General features: G+C 47.3%; 1 protein-coding gene across 1 annotated transcript; it reads left to right on the plus strand.

Annotated features, from left to right (window-relative positions):
* Positions 1-1358: 1358 nt before the first annotated feature.
* Positions 1359-2911, plus strand: LOC124677235. The gene is made up of 2 exons (XM_047213231.1): positions 1359-1587; positions 1677-2911. Exon 2 carries the CDS (start codon positions 1890-1892, stop codon positions 2742-2744), a length of 855 nt encoding a protein of 284 aa, XP_047069187.1. The 5' UTR covers positions 1359-1587; positions 1677-1889; the 3' UTR covers positions 2745-2911.
* Positions 2912-19052: the final 16141 nt, after the last annotated feature.

Genomic DNA, 19052 nt, shown 5'->3' on the forward strand with positions numbered 1-19052 from the left:
AACATATTTGGCTTTGACAAAAACTTACATGAAAAATGGAGGAATATATATGAGTACAAATGTTTCTCGAAAAAAGCTAACAAAACCTGATCTTACATGAACAACATATGTGCTTTCTTTACCTTCACCGTGATCCTAATGTGAAAAAAGGAAAACTGCAGCAAAGAGGGGACACACTTTCAAATTTTTCCTTACGCCATAGTGATTATATTTCATAAATGAGTATCATTTGATAGATAGAACACCCTAGAAAGATACAAACATTGTAGGCTACCATTGCATATCAAATAACAGGAAAAGAGCACACTATGGAGCTTTGACCGCGGCTGGATGAAGGCCATGTTCGCGAATTTCACCGCTCTCTTCGCCGGCTTCCTCCCCTTTCGAGCTTTCGCTGGCATGGCAGCGGTGTTGGAGAACTGATGGCGTTCGCGTCACCGACGATGACATTGTGGGCGGGCGGGAGAAATTATTTTGCAAGGGATGGAGGGAGGGAATGTAAAAATGATGGAAGAAGGCGGTGAAGTTTAAGAGTCAAATATGACTCGGCTGAGCCAATGACAGATGTTGCCCGCGTGATGCCACCTTTTCGCTTGTGTTCGGCACATCCAAGGGATACCTTGTGAGTTAGAAACGATCAACAAACACCGAACTGAAAATTAAACCGCACCAAACGCAAGACGCGTTTGAGAAACACTGTTGGATCGGACACCGAATTTTATCGGGCACCCCCATTTTTATTTGAGGCCGGTTTAAGAAACCCGGCTGGGATGCTCTAAAATTCTGAATCTGTTCAAGCGAGCAGAACATTGCCATCGGATCATGATCAGGCGGAGCTCACGTGCGTGCCGCACGGTGGGCTACCACTACTTACCTGTGATTAGACAGTGCAACCGCGGCAGCATCCCAGGTCCATCTCCCCAACCTGTTTGTCTCGTTTCGGCACCTTGCTGCCTGCCCCCATCCCCCGTCTTTTTCGCTACCCACATTCCCCAACGCCACGCCACTACTAGTGGAGTAGGACTGGTCGCCCTCATGAACTTGTCCTCTTCTTTCCACCTGCTGGCTTTTGGTTCACTGCAACACCGCGAAGCTTTCATATGAATCAATCGCTCGTGGTAGAAAATCAAAGGAATTGTATGAGATCAAACTATGTTGCAATTTAAAAATGGGTCGCCAGCACACCCAGACGCAAACGGACGCGCGGTTAAAATATGTCCGCTGGGCGACGCAAACGGACGCTGCCGACCACTTTTGGGCGTCCGAAATGCGTCGCGCCGCTGGAGATGCCCTAAGGGAAGGGGAAAGTGATAGTAGGAGGTTTAAAATGGCAGACGGTGTGCCTACTGCTAGTATTTTACTGGTCCTGTGGGAAGGGAAGGTGACACTTTGTTGTTGAGCGGTTGAGTTTTTGTTCAGGGTGAGTCGAAGACGGCAGCGCGGTGGCTTTGTATGCCCGCAGTGTCAGGCTGGTACCAAGGTCCTACTTTCCCTTGTCGTTCCTCTCTGGAGTTCTTCTATCCAGCAACTCCATTCTTCACTGCCAAGGTTGAGCTGGTGGTCTCTTCTCGATTTCGTCAACAAAAGGTTTGCGTTCTTGCTTCCTTTGGTTGATCTTTGAAGGTTGCGGTTATTTGGCCCGACCGATCTTGGTTTATCGCTGTTTCGGATTCCAGGTCGACGAACAAGGGGTTGAATCAGGTGGGGGAAATCTTGGGCTACGAAGCGCAAAGATGCTCTGCATCGAAAGGAGGAAAATAGTCCCCTGCCGTCGCATAGAAGTGACCCAGTGCTAAACAGGGCGGTTACCCTCGCTGCACACGAAGTGTTCGTGGAAAGGCCACACAAAGGTGCAGGTTGCAGCTCACCCAACCGTCGCCATCATCACCATGAGAGATTTCGCGTCCTGCCTCAGCCAGAGCGGCGTCCAGGTCGCCCATTCCTCTTCCCCAAGTGGCCAGAGCATGGTGCAGTGCGCCTACTACGCCCTTCTGCGTGGCAAATCTTGCAGGGTCACCGTCTCCTGGACCAAGTTGGCCATGGGGCAGGCTATGGGAATCGCGATGGACGATTCCTCGGGCCGTTGCCTCTGCAAGACAGAGATAAAGCCATGGCTGTCTGCGAAGAGGAAAGGCTCCAAGGCCGTGGAGGTGGACGGGGGCGCCCTGGACATCATCTGGGACATGTCTTGCGCAAAGTTTGCGGCCGGGCCAGAACCAATTGAAGGTTTCTACGTTGCTCTGATCTTTGATCTTGAAGCCATCCTTGTGCTCGGGGACATGCGCACGCTGGGAGATCACAAGGTGTCTTTGGACGCTTTACCTTATAGTCCAGTCATGGTAGCCAGGAAGGAACATGTTTACGGGAAGAAGGTGTATTCGTCGAAGGCTAGATTCTTGGATGTTGGCCAGCTTCATCATATCACTGTAGAGTGTGACACATCAGGGGTGAAGGATCCAAGCTTGGAGATCAGGATCGGAAGGAAGAGAGTATTGCAGGTGAAGAGGCTTGCATGGAAGTTCAGAGGAAACCAGACTATTTATGTCGATGGACTACCGGTAGAGGTACTCTGGGATGTGCATGACTGGCTATTTGGTTCGTCGAATGGATGTGGGGTGTTTTTGTTTCAGTCAGGGCAATCCTTGGAGAAATTTTTGTTAAGGTCATGCTCACAGGACGAAACAGAGCATCCATCTCATCGGTTTGGTTTCACTTTGATGCTTCATGCATGCAAGGTTGAGTAGGGGGGATATGATGACAGTTCTGTTTTTCTGACTACTCTGCTACCAAATGAGTGAATCCTACCAGTAGAAATATAGGAGTAGGATCTAGCAAGTTAACCAAACCTTGCCCAAGTACTTCAGGTTTCTTATTTTTCTTGTTCTAGCTAGTTCTTAGTGTGGTTAGCAAGTTCAGGTCTATCGAATCCATGTAATTTTGGTATATCAAGAGAGGTATTAGATAGACTGCCATATTCTCGTTCTCCATTTTTTTTAAAATCTTTTCTTGTATAGAAATCTGAAAAAGTTTATAATAGAGCAACATTTCTACATCATTCTAATACAAGTTTCTCAGACATCACACATCCACACTATGTAGATGCAAACAGATAGTCAACCAAAAGAAAAAGAACAAACAAGAGAAACTAATCTTCAGAAAAACGCCCGGTACACTTCCCACCCTCATGCAAGGCCGAAATGCAAAGTCCTCGATGAAGACTATAAATTGGCAACGACATAGCGGCGCCCAGCCTCGAGCTCTACTGAAGATTTGCCGAACAATCATCTTCACAAGATCACCCCTTGTACTCTGTCTTTGTATATTCTTATTGAGGCAATGCAGTGGAAGTGTTGACTTGGAATCAGCTTCCATATGTTTGCTAGTAAGCTAACATTAGCAAACCTGATAGTGAACAAGTTTCATTTGATAACCACGCAACTCCGACCATTCTGCACATTTACCCTCTCATTGGGCTACACCATTGGACAAATATGCTAATGATCCATAATAGTTAGGGAATTGGCCCCAATTGTGGAAAGTGGGAAGTGAACTAAAAGGTCCAGAACAAGTAAACGGATTGCCGGTTGAAAATTTGGAAGGTGGGTCTGTATCTGCCAATGTCCTATGATTTTCTCTACTACTACAGTTTAGGATGATTCTCAAATATTCTCAGAAGACTGAGTCTGATTACAGAACTTTTAATACGGCAGTTTCTCTAGCACAATATCATGCACTGAGAACTGCAAAGTTGCAACACGGCAGCATAGATAATGTTAAAGCAATCAACACAATCATGACTACCACATTTGCTTCAGCCATTTTTTTAGATAAATACACTTGGTGCATTTGGTGTAGTATATACCCCCTTATAAATACATATTTCCTGAATAATAGCTAGTTGTTTTTAAATTGGTGCACAGTCACTTTTTCCTCCGTTGGATCTTTTTCAGTCTCAAGAATCTCAGCGATGTCTCAGCCTCCCCTCAGGGTCTCGGTCTCATTTTATATGACCTCTTTCTTGAATTTTTGTCCCTTTGATGAATTTGGTTTTAGTCTGAGCATTCTTTCTTCTTCCCTCTGGCTCCGAAGACGAGGGGGAATAGGCAGAAGCTCCCATGGTGGCTAGGTCTCCACTGACCTGCAGCCAGCGCGACCGTTGACGGAGAGAGCGGCGACCCCGCAGCCTGCGCGACCTGTGGCAGAGAGAGTGGCCATTCACCATCGTGGAAGGCATGGCCACTGCTGGCATGACGGGTACTCCTCTTACTGTGTTGCTTTGTGTTCTGATTTAATTTTCTATTTAGCTCGTCCGAGTGATGGCTTGGTTAGGGTGATATCGCCGGTGGCACGGTCGTCGCGATATCTGCTAAGTGGAGGTTTCCGTAGTTGTGGATCTTGAATTTTGGGTTTAGTGATTTCATCCTCATTCGTTTCCGCCGTAGCTTGAACGATTTAGTTTTGTGCTCAGTATGAGTTTTTTATGTATGGTACTGCCAGATATTTTGATTGATGATTTTGAGTGAGTGACAAGGTTCTAACTTGTCAATGCTTACAGATTGTAGACTAGGGTTTCGCGGAAAGTAGATGGCAAGTAGATCTCGAAGGTTTCAGCTGAAAAGGTGCTCAACTGCTAAAAAACTAGAATTTGTGTTGACAATGAATCGATACTTTCTTTCTCCCTCGGCTCTCCCTTATATAGGAGGTGGAGCCGAGGCTTTCGTATCGTACAAGTTACAAAATAGCGAGAGCCTCTTTCAGTTCGTCCCGTACAGTTACAAATCTCTTTATTCCTAATCTATCTCCATCTTCCATATCGACGCTTTATTGGACTTCCGGACTTTATAATCTTCGGGTCATGGGTCTTCAGTAATCCCCGGGTACCTTCTTCGGCAGGCCCATTCGGGATGCCTATATCAGTAGCCCCCGAGATTTTGCTTGAATCGTAGAGTCGAGTAAAATCTCCGCCGTACAACTAATCCATAAATTTTTCGGATTATTGCAACAATTTATTCGGAACATACATGTTTTGTACATGGATAATGGTAAATTGGGCAGGTACCAGTTAACTGCTCTCGTGGCAAACCCGAAAAACATACTTCAAGGTCAAGTCTCTGGACATGACCCCGGGATACTGGCGTAATTCGACATGTGCCGCTTCAGGACTTACTCATAAGCCGAATTCCAGTCATATTTATAAGATCCATAGCGCGTCCGCTAGGCTTTTTTCGCATCTGTTGATACGGATAAAGTAGCAGAGCGCATTCGGGTGCGGTACCACGCCACACAGGACAGAACCTGGGGACTTACCTTCGTAAAGTATTACGGCATCCAGAGGTTTTACCGCGGTGGACGCGCTCTGGGAATATATTGTCGAGTACCTTTATCGGCTGTTGGAATTGCCAATTTTCTCGAGTCACTTAACGATAATATCTTGTTCTCCCAATGGGAGTACATGACGAGTTATATGTAACTCGAAGATGTACGACGATAATTGTTCGCCTTATATTTCACCTTGTCATTCCCTTCCTCCGCATATTTTATCGGGTGCGCGACCAGCGCTCCCGATGGGAGTAGCCCCCGAGGCTACATCCAAGTATTTACACTTGGGTGTAGGCTCAACTTGCATTGCTCCTTCACTTCTTATTTTGAAATCAGACCTGCTGCTTACTTTCTTTATTTCATCGGGTGTGCGATCAGCGCTCCCGATGGGAGTATCCCCCGAGGCTACAGTCGAGTATTTATACTTGGCTGTAGGCTCAAATTGTGTTACTTTTGAACAACTCTATGTTTTTGTCCTATGCATTATCCTCTTATCAGAAGTATAGACAATACTTCTGATAAGAGTAGCCCCCGAGCATATGAGAAAATGCTTGTATTTGATCATAGGCTCTCGACATTTCTTTGTTGGAAAACTCGAAATTTCCCATACGCTATCTTTGATGATGCTACTCGAAGTTTTTCTTCTTACGACCTCATTGCTGACGATGGCCACGATCACCTCCTTGGGAAACCACGGCTCCTGTCACCTCACTGAGACGTGGGTCCAAAGTTCTGCGCCGTCGACACGTTGCGCAAGTGGGGGACACGTCCTCCGTAATTTCCGGCACGCGCGCAGTAACTTCCGTCCAGTAACTTCAGACTGAAAAGACCATTCTACCCCTTTGGACACGCGTAAGGCTAAAAATGCTTCTCCTCCTCATCCAACGGCGCGGTGGATCAACTCCTTGCTATAAATTTACCTCATCGTCCTCATTCATCCCCTTCGCCGCGCCGCACATCTGCCTCTTCTCTCTCACGCTCTACCATTACCGTCCTCAAGCTCTTCGCGCTCACACTCTCGCTCATCCCATATCTCCACCAAAGCACTTCTCCATGCCGCCGCGCACGAAGCTAACGAGGCACACAGCTCCGGGCACCAACGCCTCGATGGACAAAGCTGAGATCTCTGGATGGGAGCGATCCAAGATCTTGAACCAGGACCAGAAGACGCTCAAGAAGCTTGGCCTGCTGAAGAAGCAAGACTCGCTGATCTTTCCTGGCGACGAAAGCTTCCCGCGTCCTCCTATCAGATATCAGGTAACTTTCATTGACCACCTCATTCGCGGCCTCTCCACCCCTATCCACGAATTCCTTTGTGGTCTTCTCTTTGTCTACGGGATCCAGCTACACCAGCTGACCCCGAACTCCATCCTCCATATCTCTATTTTTATTACTTTGTGCGAGTGCTTCCTCGGCACCCATCCTCATTGGGGCATGTCGAAGCGCATTTTCTACCTCCGGCGCAACAACTCCCGCAACGTCGTCTACAATGTGGGCGACGTTTGCATCTGCGTCCGACCCGACGTTGACTACTTTGACGTCAAATTCCCCGACTCCGTCCAAGGGTGGCGCAAAAGATGGTTGTACATCCAGGACGAGTACGAAAACTCCCATGAGTATGGCATCGCTCCATTTGAAGCTGCTGAAGAAATTCTCAGGCGCCGATCTTGGGACGCAGAGGCCACTGCTGAAGAAAAGACGGCTACTGAAGCCCTGATGAAGCGCATCCATCAACTCCAGAACACTCACGGAGAGGAACTCTTGGGTGCTCAGATAACTGCTTATTTCATTAGGATCAGGGTGCAGCCACTGCAGGCTCGCAAAAACCCCCTTTGGATGTACTCTGGAGAGAAAGATGTTGATCGCTTGTCCAAGGATCTCTCTGTGAAGGACTTGGAGAAACTCATCCGATGTTTTTCCTCCTTGAGCAAGAAACACGAGGTTCCATCCTCTTGCCGCGTCGAGCCATACAGTGGTAGCCACGCTATTCCCGAAGTAAGTAGCCTTTCTTCGAATTGTTCTGCTATTTTTCGACTGCTTCCTTATTTTCCTTGTGTATTCACCTTAGTCTTGCTTTTGCATTTTACAGGGCCAGCAAATTCTATACTCTCTCCCCCCTTCCTGAAGGTGGAGAGGTGGATGAGCGAGCCGTTGTCACCGATGACTCGCAAGAAACCTCTCGTCCTGAGAGTGAAGCCGCGGGATCTCAGAAATCCGCGGCGTCCTCCGAAAAAGAGACTGAGTCAAAATGTTCTGACTCTGGCCGCTCCGTCTCTCCTCCTCCCGCCATTTCTCCCGGTTGCAAAAGGAAGAGAGATGATGTCGAAGATTTCGGCACCTCCAAGCCTACTGAGTCGGATGCCGAAGAAACTTCGCCTGAAGAAGAGGGTGCCTTTGACCCTTACGATGACGCTGGCTCCGTTAGCTCGTGAGTTACTTTGTTTTTGTTTTTTGTCCAACTCCTTTTTCTTAGGAATGCTTATTTTTCTGTATTAGCAACTCAGAAGAGGAAGGAGAAAAAGAAGAACCCGCGGTCCATGGCACGACTCCTACGAGCACATCCAACACTATGGTTCTTTGTGAAGAACACCACACTGCTGCGGAATCTTCGCCTCCCCCTCAACAGAACACGGAAACTTCGACTCCTTTGGCCAGCCCCCGAGCACCTGCGCCGAAGAAAGCAAAGACTGGGGCTGAAGACATTCATGAAATTGTCGCGGGGAGTTCGTCGACTCCTTTGTTTGACGACGTAAGTCCATTTTCCTTGGTTTGATATTGAGTGTTGATTGTCTAGATTTCCTTTTGTGCCGATCTTTGTTGACTTTACCCGAGTTTGTACCTTCCTGAATTGCTTTCCAACGCTGCTTTTTAACAGCCTCTGATGAAGCATTTCATCAGTCTTGGTTCCAAGTCTATTAAGTTCTGTGATGAGGCCGACGCTTTGAAATGTAAAGCCGCTTTGTTTTTGATGACTCGCTTTTTCGCCACACCTATTTTTTGTCTTCTGATAATGAATGTTTACCATTGACTATTTTTTCAGATGCGCTTCTCCGAGCCGAAGAACGCGATGATGCTCTTGCAGCTAAGCTGGAGCTCAGCGAAAAAGCTGAAGCATATGCCGCTGCTGTTGAGGACCTCCGCCAGCGGCTCCAAAGCTGCTGAGAATGCTTTGAGCGACAAGATTGCTCAACAAATCGAGCGTGAGAATGCCATAGCAGATCGGTTCGACACCCAGAATCGGAGATTCGTTAGTAAGTTTTTTCCTTCACCTATCTTTGTGCTTATCTTGATTTGCTTCTCTGAATATTGATGAACCCATGTTTTGCTCCAGCAGGAAGGATGGGTGAAGAATGTACCTTGCACGAAGAGGTCGATGATCAACTTCTCGACACTCTTTCAATCCTTGAGTTACAAGGCGATCTGGCGTGCACCAATATTTCCAATGCCCGAGCTGCGTTCAAGCGCCTCTTCCCCCATTTCTTTTCCAAACAAACATAGCCGGAGATTTTCTCTAAGCTTGTCCAGCGTTTTCTGGGCCAGGACGATCCTGCATTGGCTTATCGGCAGGATAACTTGAAGATTGGAGTCGAGGGAACCATCGCTTGGGTTTCCCACTGCCAGCAGGACGTCGACTTGATGAAGGTTGGCAGTCCCAAAGGGATGAACAAGGAAAACTGGAAAGCTTTGGTGAAGGACGCCAAGCCCCACTCGAAGAAAATCCTCGCCTTCCTGAGCCCGAAATCTGCTGCATCTCCTAGCACTGCCAAGACGGAGGTCAAGTAGACCACCCTGTCTCTTTTTTCTTTTCTTTTGTAATTGTCGCTCTTGTTGTGACTTGCGACGATTCCTATCGGCTCAGTAGGAGTCCACTTTTGTAAGGATCCTCCCTTATGTAAATGTCTTAACTATCAATGAAAAAGCGTTCCCTGCCGAATGATTGATTTCGATTTTTCTTTCTTCCAGTTGGTTTTTGACAACTATACCGAGGCTGCTGGACCTTCTGGTACTTCGCCCGCTGCATCTCATTCGAGAAGAACTCATGCCGATGTTTCCTTAGACGATTCATCGTGTGCTGATTCTCTCCAAGAATTATCTGAACTTCGACAGCAGCTCCACGCGATGAAACGACAAGCCGTGATTGTTATGGATCAGTCTCGCAAATCTTCGGATCGCGAGCGAGCTACACTTCAACAGGCACATGAAGCTCTGCAACTAAAGGAATCTGCTAATGCTGAAGCTTTGCGTGCCACCAAACGCGAAGAATACATACTTGACCTTATAACTGATGCAAGTCTGGATATGGCGGGTATTGCTCCACTTGTTCTCCCTTCTTTCGTTTTACGCTCTTCATATTTGTTCTTCACGTCTTGTTGTTTCCTTTACCGTACATAGGTTCCTTCGTGGACACTGTTGCCGAAGACCAATGTGTTGATGCAAGAGCCGAAATTCTTCTTCGACTTGCTCGAAAAACGATATTGACTTCTGGGATGACACAGGCCATGGTGTACAATTCTATGTTTCCTCGGAATCCTCATCCTGTGAATCTTCCTGATTTGATGAAAAAATTCAAGAATGTCCATCGAATTCATGACTTTGTGAAGGCTTAGCTGATGGCCAGCGCCAGGTTTGCTTTGATCTGGCTGAAAATTTGCCACCCAAAGCTAGATCTGAACAATGTTATCGATGTCTGCTACTCCAATTTGAAACAAATGAGAAAAACGTCGACAAGCTTAACGATGCGGTCACACCCGTTGCTGAAAAGATGATTGAAGAGCTTCTAAGGGTGGACGCTGCTTTCTTCCAAGAATACCATTATGCTGATGCCCTGGATGCTCCTGCTGAGGGTGAAAAAGTGATTATAGATGACTTGATATAGATATTCATCTTGTTTTTCTTCTGTCGTGTTTGATCTGAGCCAGAGTGTAAAGTTTGTATATTGCGAGTCATATATATATATTGCATATGTTGCGAAACTTATGTAAAGTTAAAGTAGTATGCACCTTTTTTTTCTCGAGTCCCTGAATGACCCTGTTTGTCGTGACTATATTTTGTTCCTGAGGTTTATTATGAAACCAAGGCTTTGTATTTTGCGAGTGTCGAATATACTGGAAATTTGTCGGGTACGAGCCCCCGAGCCTTGTTTGTGCGTAAAGGTCATAAGCAATCACTATTTTTTATTTCATACTATATTGCAGCTTCGCAAGCCCGCCTCATTAAAAACCTTTCAGCCCCACTCGATGCCCTGAAAGGAAAAGAGTGCGTCTGAAAACATGCGAGCTCTTCAGATACAATGTATGTTTACAGAGGTTATATTCCCTGGTCTTCTAGGCGTAGAACCGCCATAGCTGAGCCACGTTCCACGGGTTTCCTTCTTCCTTGCCCAATTTTTTGTCCTTTAATCTGTAGGCTCCTCCTGGGATAACTTCAGTAACTATGTATGGACCTATCCATGGAGACTCGAATTTTTCATGGCTATCTTGGGTGATCCGAAGAACCAGGTCGCCAACTTGAAATGACCTTGGTCACAAGCGTCGACTATGGTAGTTTTTCAGGTTCTATTGATACGTGGTGACTCTGGATAGCACCTCATCCCTAGCTTCGTTGAGTGCATCAACATCGTCCTGTAGCGCCTTCCTTGAAGTTTCTTCATCATATTCTACAACTCTCGGAGAGTTATGCTCTATTTCTATCGGGAGCACCACCTCGGCTCCGTGGACCAAAAAGAACGGAGTTTCTTGCGTTGCTGTGTTGGGTGTTGTTCGTATGCTCCATAGCACGCTAGGCAACTCATCGATCCAGGTGTGTCGTGCTTTCTCCAATGGTGTTAACAGGCGCTTCTTGATGCCGTTGCAAATGATGCCGTTTGCTTTTTCGACTTGGCCATTGGTTTACGGGTGTGCCACCGACGCAAACTGTAGTTTGATGCCTACCTCGTCACAGTATTCCTTGAATTCCCAGGAGGTAAAATTGCTGCCATTGTCCGTGACTATGCTGTTGGGGACACTTAAACCGAAAAACAATGCCCTTGATAAAGCTCACCGCCGATGTTCCATCTGCCGAAGTTACTGGTACTGCTTCGATCCACTTGGTAAACTTGTCGACAGCCACTAGTAAATATACGTGCCCTCCTGGCCAGGACATGTGTAGTTTTCCCACCATATCGAGCCCCCATTGTGCCAACGGCCAAGCCAATGGTATCGGCATCTGCTCTGCTGCCGGAGAATGAGGTTTTGCCGCAAATCTCTGGCACGCATTGCAGGTGCGTACTATGTATTTTGCATCTTCTATTGCTGTTAGCCAATAAAAACCTGCCCTGCAAACTTTGGCTGCTATTGCTCGACTGCTTGCGTGGTGGCCGCATATTCCTTCGTGTACATCCTTCAGTATAACTCTTCCTTCCTCGGGTGTGACGCGCCTTTGCAATACTCCTGATATGCTTCATTTATATAGCTCTCCCTTGACCACGGTGAAAGCTTTGGATCGTCGGATGACTCGCCTTGCTTCGACCGGATCTTTGGATATCTCTTTCTTTGTGATGTACGCCAAGTAAACCTGCATCCAGGGGACCTGTATCATCATAACTTCCTCTGGTTCATCCTCATCTTCTGATGCATTGGCCTCTGAGACTGCTGGAGCCCCCGAGTCTTTCTTGGGTTTCTCCTTTTTCTTCGGCTGCTTCGGTATTCTCTTCGCCTTAGTTGACCTCTCACTTATTTCCTCCCAGAATACGACAGGTGGTATTTTTAAGCACTGCGACCCGATGTTTGCCAAAACGTCGGCTTCATCGTTGATGAGTCTGCTCATGTGATTAACTTCACAGCCTTCGAAGAGTTTTTCGAGTTCATTGTACACCTCCTTGTATGCTATCATGCTATCATTGACTGCGTCGCACCTGTTCATCACCTGCTGCGCTACCAGCTGAGAGTCGCCGAAGATTTTTAGGCGAGTGGCACCGCACGCCTTTGCCATCTTCATCCCGTGTATTAATGCTTCATATTCTGCCTCGTTATTGGACGCATTGGGGAACGTCACACGCAATATGTATTTCATTTTGTTGCCTTGGGGTGACACAAGTATCACGCCTGCTCCAGCTCCTTCTAATCTCTTGGACCCGTCGAAGTTCATATGCCAGGTACTCGATAAATCTGGAGGTCCTGTAGTTTGCAGCTCCATCCACTCTGCGACGAAATCTGGTAGAATTTGCGACTTTATTGCCTTTCTTTTTTCATAAGTGATGTCCCGAGGGGAAATATCTATTCCCCAAAAGGAGACACGTCCTGTAGCTTCTGGATTGTTTAGGATGTTTGAGAGAGGTGCTTCGTTGACCACTACTATCGGGTGTGCCGAAAAATAGTGTCGCAGCTTTCTTGCTGTCGTAAATACTCCATATGCTAGTTTCTGATACTGCGGGTAATGCTGCTTGGATGGCGATAATACTTCGCTGATGAAGTATACCGGCCGCTGAACTCCATGAATTTTCCCTTCTTCTTCTCTTTCCACCACGAGGACTGTGCTGACCACCTGAGGTGTGGCCACGATATATAGCAAGAGAGGTTCTTTTTTCCTTCGGAGCGACCAGTATTGGAGGTGGCGAGATTTTTCGCTTGAGATACTCAAAGGCCTTGTCTGCTTCTTCATTCCACTCGAACTTCTCCCCTTGCTTGATCAGCGCGTAGAACGGCAGCGCTTTTTCTCCCAACCCGGCGACAAATCTGCTCAAGGCTACGACTCGTCCAGTTAGCTGTTGTATTTCTTTGAGCTTGGTTGGTTTTCTCATCGTCACGATGGCTTTAATTTTCTCCGGGTTGGCATCGATCCCCCTTGCTGACACCAGGTACCCGCAGGAACACCAAAGGAACATTTTGTCGGGTTCAGCTTGAGGCGAAACTTTTCGAGGATATCGAAGGTCTCCTTGAGATCATCGATCAAGGATGATCCTTGCTTTGTTTTTATGATGACGTCGTCGATGTATACTTGGACGTTTTTGCCAATCTGTGTGGCGAGGCACTTCTGCATCATCCGCTGATAAGTGGCTCCCGCGTTTTTCAACCCGAAGGGCATTGTTTTGTAGCACAATACGTCGTAAGGGGTTATGAAAGCTGTTTTGACTTCATCTTCTTCTTTTAAGCGGATCTGATTGTAACCGGAATACGCGTCCAGGAAGGAAAGACGTTCACAACCCGCTGTGGAGTCGATAATTTGATCGATCCTCGGGAGGGGTGATGCGCGTAGATGGCACGTCCGTTGGGAACCCCAAGAGGAAGGTGTGATGCACACAGCAGCAAGTTTTCCCTCAGTAAGAAACCAAGGTTATCGAACCAGTAGGAGCCAAGAAGCACGTTGAAGGTTGTTGGTGGCAGAGTGTAGTGCGGCACAACACCAGGGATTCCGGCGCCAACGTGGAACCTGCACAACACAATCACGTAACTTTGCCCCAACGTAATGGTGAGGTTGTCAATCTCACCGACTTGCTGTAAACAAAGGATTAGATGTATAGTGTGGATGATGATGTTTGTTTGCGAAGAACAAGTAAAGAACAATTGCGAGTAGATTGTATTTCAGATGTAAAGAATAGGACCGGGGTCCACAGTTCACTAGTGGTGTCTCTCCCATAAGATAAACAGGATGTTGGGTGAACAAATTACGGTTGGGCAATTGACAAATAAAGAAGGCATAACAATGCACATACATATATCATGATGAGTACTATGATATTTAATCGTGGGCATTACGACAAAGTACATAGACCGCTATCCAAGCATGCATCTATGCCTAAAAAGTCCACCTTCGAGTTATCATCCGAACCCCCTCCAAGTATTAAGTTGCAAACAACGGACAATTGCATTAAGTATGGTGCGTAATGTAATCAATACAAATATCCTTAGACAAAGCATCGATGTTTTATCCCTAGTGGCAACAAGACATCCACAACCTTAGAATTTTCCGTCACTCGTCCCGCATTTAATGGAGGCATGAACCCACTATCGAGCATAAATACTCCCTCTTGGAGTCACAAGTATCAACTTGGCCAGAGCCTCTACTAGCAACGGAGAGCATGCAAGAAAATAAATAACATATATGATATATTGATAATCAACTTGACATAGTATTCAATATTCATCGGATCCCAACAAACACAACATGAAGGATTACAAATAGATGATCTTGATCATGATAGGCAGCTCACAAGATCTAACATGATAGCACAATGAGGAGAAGACAACCATCTAGCTACTGCTATGGACCCATAGTCCAAGGGTGGACTACTCACACATCGATCCGGAGGCGATCATGGCGATGAAGAGACCTCCGGAGATGATTCCCCTCTCCGGCAGGGTGCTCGGAGGCGATCTCCCGAATCCCCCGAGATGGGATTGGCGGCGGCGGCGTCTCTGGAAGGTTTTCCGTATCGTGGCTCTCGGTACTGGGGGTTTCGCGACGAAGACCTTAAGTAGGCGGAAGGGCAGGTCAAGGGGCGTCACGGGGGCCCCACACAACAGGCTGGCGCGGCCAGGGCCCAGGCCGCGCCGCCTTGTTGTGTCGTCTCCCCGTGGCCCCACTTCGTTTCCTCTCCGGTCTTCTGGAAGCTTCGTGCAAAAATAGGACCCTGGGCGTTGATTTCGTCCAATTCCGAGAATATTTACTTACTAGGATTTCTGAAACCAAAAACAGCAGTAAAACAAAGAATCGGCTCTTCGGCATCTCATCAATAGGCTAGTGCCGGAAAATGCATAATAATGACATATAATGTGTATAAAACATGTGAGTATCATCATAAAAGTAGCATGGAACATAAGAAATTATAGATACGTTTGGGACGTATCAAGGGGAAAGTGATCCTTTGGACAATGTTTATTGAGACACGTGAAGTTGACGCACATGCGAAGGACATCAGTGTTTTTCTTCTGGACCAACAGTGGGTTAGCGACCCATGTGGCCTCGGTGTGCAGTTCCTTGATGAAATTTTCTTCTCTGAGTCGATTAATCTCAGACAGCATGGCTTTGCGGTTTGGCTCAGAAAAATGCCGCAAAGGTTGTCGAATTGGTCTAGCTCTTGGATCCAGATTGAGGGGGTGCTCGGCAAGTTCCCTGGGTACTCCTGGAATGTCAGCTGGACACCATGCGAAGATTTCCCAGCGCTCACGGAGGAACTCGACAAGCGCGCTTTCCTATGCGCTATCCATGTTTGTTGCGATAGCTTTCGTTTTCTTGGGATCTGTCGGGTGTATCTGCACTTCCTTGGAGTTCTTGGAGGTGTCGAAAGTTTGCTCCTTGAGTGGCCTCATTCCATCAGGTAGCACATCGTAGTCAGTTGTTAACTTTGACGCTTCATACTCCGCCTGCATCCCGAAGGTTTCTCACAGCTTATGGAAATCCTTGTCGCATTTATCTGCCAAAGCAAAGCTCCCCTTCACCGTGATTGGGTCATTGGGTCCAGGGATTCTCCATAACAAGTATGTATAGTGTGGCACCGCCATGAATCTAGCATACGCGGGTCGTCCCAGTAGAGCGTGATATTGTGATGGAAAATCTATAACTTTGAACTCTAACTTCTCTCTCCTGTAATTCTCTCGAGTTCTGAACTGAACGTCGAGTAAGATCTTTCCCAGTGGATAGTTCGGCTTCTCAGGTGTGATACCATGGAAGCGCGTGTCCGTTGGTGTCAGATTTTCCAGAGATATATTCATCTTCCTTAATGTATCTGCGTACATGAGGTTCAAGCTACTTCCTCCATCTATGAATACCCGCGAGACCTCGAATCTCGCAATCACCGCTGGTAAAATCATAGATGATTGTCCTGGCCGTGGAACTTGAGGCGGATGGTCCGCTTGAGTGAACCCGATGTTATGTGCCGACCAATTCAAATAATCGATCGTTGGTAGAGGCATTTTCTCTGACATGTATACCTGTCGTGAAATTATCTTTGCGCCCTATTCGAGGGTCTGCCTTTCTGAATCATCGACACTGCTCCCGTTGTGTCAATGTAAGGTCCATTGTTGGCTGGAGCTGCTGCCAATTGCAACTGATGTTGGTTTGCGCTAGTTATTGCGGGTGGAGGTGGCAAGTGTACTTCACTGCTTGTCCCCTATACATGCTCCATGCTCGATGCTTGAGCATTGGCGTGTCCCGCATATCTATGCAGAGGTTGGAAAGTTCGGCAGCCCTTCTGAAGAGGACCTAACTGTCTTTTTCCATCATTATCGAGATAGAAGTGCATCTGGCATGGTCCGTTAAGAAGATCTTCGGGTGATATATTGTATGGCCTCTGAAACCTTGGTCGATTGTTTTGCCTGCTAGAGCTTGGTGCATCCCTATGATCACTGCGCTGCTCGCTGCTTCTCTGGCAGTCCTCCCGATGATTTCCTCCACTACTTGGCTAGGACCATCGTAATCTGAGTACTGGCAAGAATATCGTCGCCTATTTTGATCATTGTTTCTATTGCGATCCTCCTCGGGTGATCTATACCGTTTATTTTGCACGTCATCTTCTCCATCTGCCCAACGATTCGCTATATCCATAAGCTCTGCTATTATCCTCGGGTTGGATCTACCCAAGTCCTCGATTAAATCTTTCCTTTGGATTCCCGCGACAAATGCATCTATTGCTCTTTCGTCGGATACGTTTTCTGCCTAGTTTTTTATGATGTTCCATCGCTGGATGTACGTCCTCATTGGCTTGCCATACTTTTGCTTGAGGCCCTTAACTGATCGGATTTTTTTTACGAACAAGTCTTCGAAGGTTTCCCAGCTGTCGATGGATCCTACTGGTAACTTCTTTATCCATGATCTTGCGGCTCCGCTAAGATAAACCTGGATTCTCTGCATAGCCGTTGCTCTTGTACCACCCAACAATTTCACTATTTCCAGGTAGTCGATTAACCAGTCCTCTGGTTCTTGCAAACCGTCGAACTTTTTATAACTATCAGGCAACTTGAAGCCAGAAGGAACCCGCGTTATGCGAACTCGTCGAGTAAAGCAGGGGAGTCCACACATATCTTCTTCGTCGACTTCTGGCGAGTGTCGCCTGGATCTATTTTCACGTGCTTGATACGTCTCAAACGTATCTATAATTTCTTATGTTCCATGCTAGTTTTATGACAATACTCACATGTTTTATACACACTTTACATCATTATTATGCATTTTCCGGCACTAACCTATTAACGAGATGCCGAAGAGCCAGTTGCTGTTTTCTGCTGTTTTTTGTTTCAGAAATCCTACCAAGGAAATATTCTCGGAATTGGACGAAATCAACGCCTAGGGTCTTATTTTTCCACGGAGCTTCCAGAAGACCGAAGAGCATACGAAGTGGGGCCACGAGTGGCCGTAACCATAGGGCGGTGCGGCCAGCATGGGGCCCGCGCCGGCCTATGGTGTGGGGCCTCGCGCCGCCTCCAACTCGCCCTTCCGCCTACTTATACTCTCCGTCGCGAAAACCCTATTACCGAGAGCCACGATACGGAAAAAGTTCCGCAGACGCCGCCGCCGCCAATCCCATCTCGGGGGATTCGGGAGATCGCCTCCGGCACCATGCCGGAGAGGGGAATCATCTCCCGGAGGACTCTACATCACCATGATCGCCTCCGGACTGATGTGTGAGTAGTTCATCCTTGGACTATGGGTACATAGCAGTAGCTAGATGGCTGTCTTCTCCTCATTGTGCTATTGATGACCCACAAGTATAGGGGGTGTATCGTAGTATCTTCGATAAGTAAGAATGTCGATCCCAACGAGGAGCAGAAGGTGTTGACAAGCAGTTTCGATGAAGGATTCACTGTAAATGCTCACAGACAAGTATTCAGGTGTTGCGGTCAGAAACCCACCGGCGAGCAGCGACGGGCAACACGGTAGAGCCGGGAGGCTCCCAAGACTGCGGCTGGCCCTGGTCCCTCCGAGCGACGGCCCGCAAAGACTCGGCACGCACGTCCGATGCTCGGTGCAGGGCGTGCCACCCGACCTATACCTGGTCGGGAAGGTGTTGGATGTGCCTCGCTTAGTTTCCTGCATGGCATACACGTAAACATTAAATACGAGCCTCGATCGGCTCTCGAGTTGTCTCGTGAATCGGCTCAAGGAGCCGATCCACCCATGATTCGTACGAGGTGCACGAATATATGGTGGTCCTGCTTGATCAAAATAAAGCTAAAACGACCTACTACGATTTAGGGTTTTCACCACATAATCGGAACATCCTACTCGTGATTGAGCTCGGCGGCCACGCACGGTGATCGTAAACCGACCCTAGACAAGGCCTAAAAACCAACATGAAGTTGATCCCCGGAACATCCTGTCTAGGGCTAGCAAACTACACCCTACGCGTCACTGGATCCTTCAACCCGTTTGTAAGGCCTAACTATGCAGATATTAAACTAATCCTTGAAGAACAAGGAGCAATCATAACGGATCAGATCTACTAAATAATGATCAAGTGGGGTGCTGCCCTTACACCTAAGATAGGTGTAAGGGCGGCTAGACGTCTAAGGGTTGCACGACGACAGCATATGATACGATGAACAATGCTAACCCTAACACATCTATGATAACTACGTTGCTCGCCATCAACAAGGCTTCGAGCACGAGCAACGCATGAACGACGAATAAACGTGTATCGCCTAGATCGCAAGATGCGATCTAGGCAGCATGATGCTTACCCGGAAGAAACCCTCGAGACAAGGGGGTTGGCGATGCGCCTAGATTGGTTTGTGGTGAACGTGATTGTTGTTTATTTCATA

This window comes from Lolium rigidum, chromosome 7 (genome assembly GCF_022539505.1).
Source record: "Lolium rigidum isolate FL_2022 chromosome 7, APGP_CSIRO_Lrig_0.1, whole genome shotgun sequence".
Lineage (NCBI taxonomy): Eukaryota > Viridiplantae > Streptophyta > Magnoliopsida > Poales > Poaceae > Lolium > Lolium rigidum.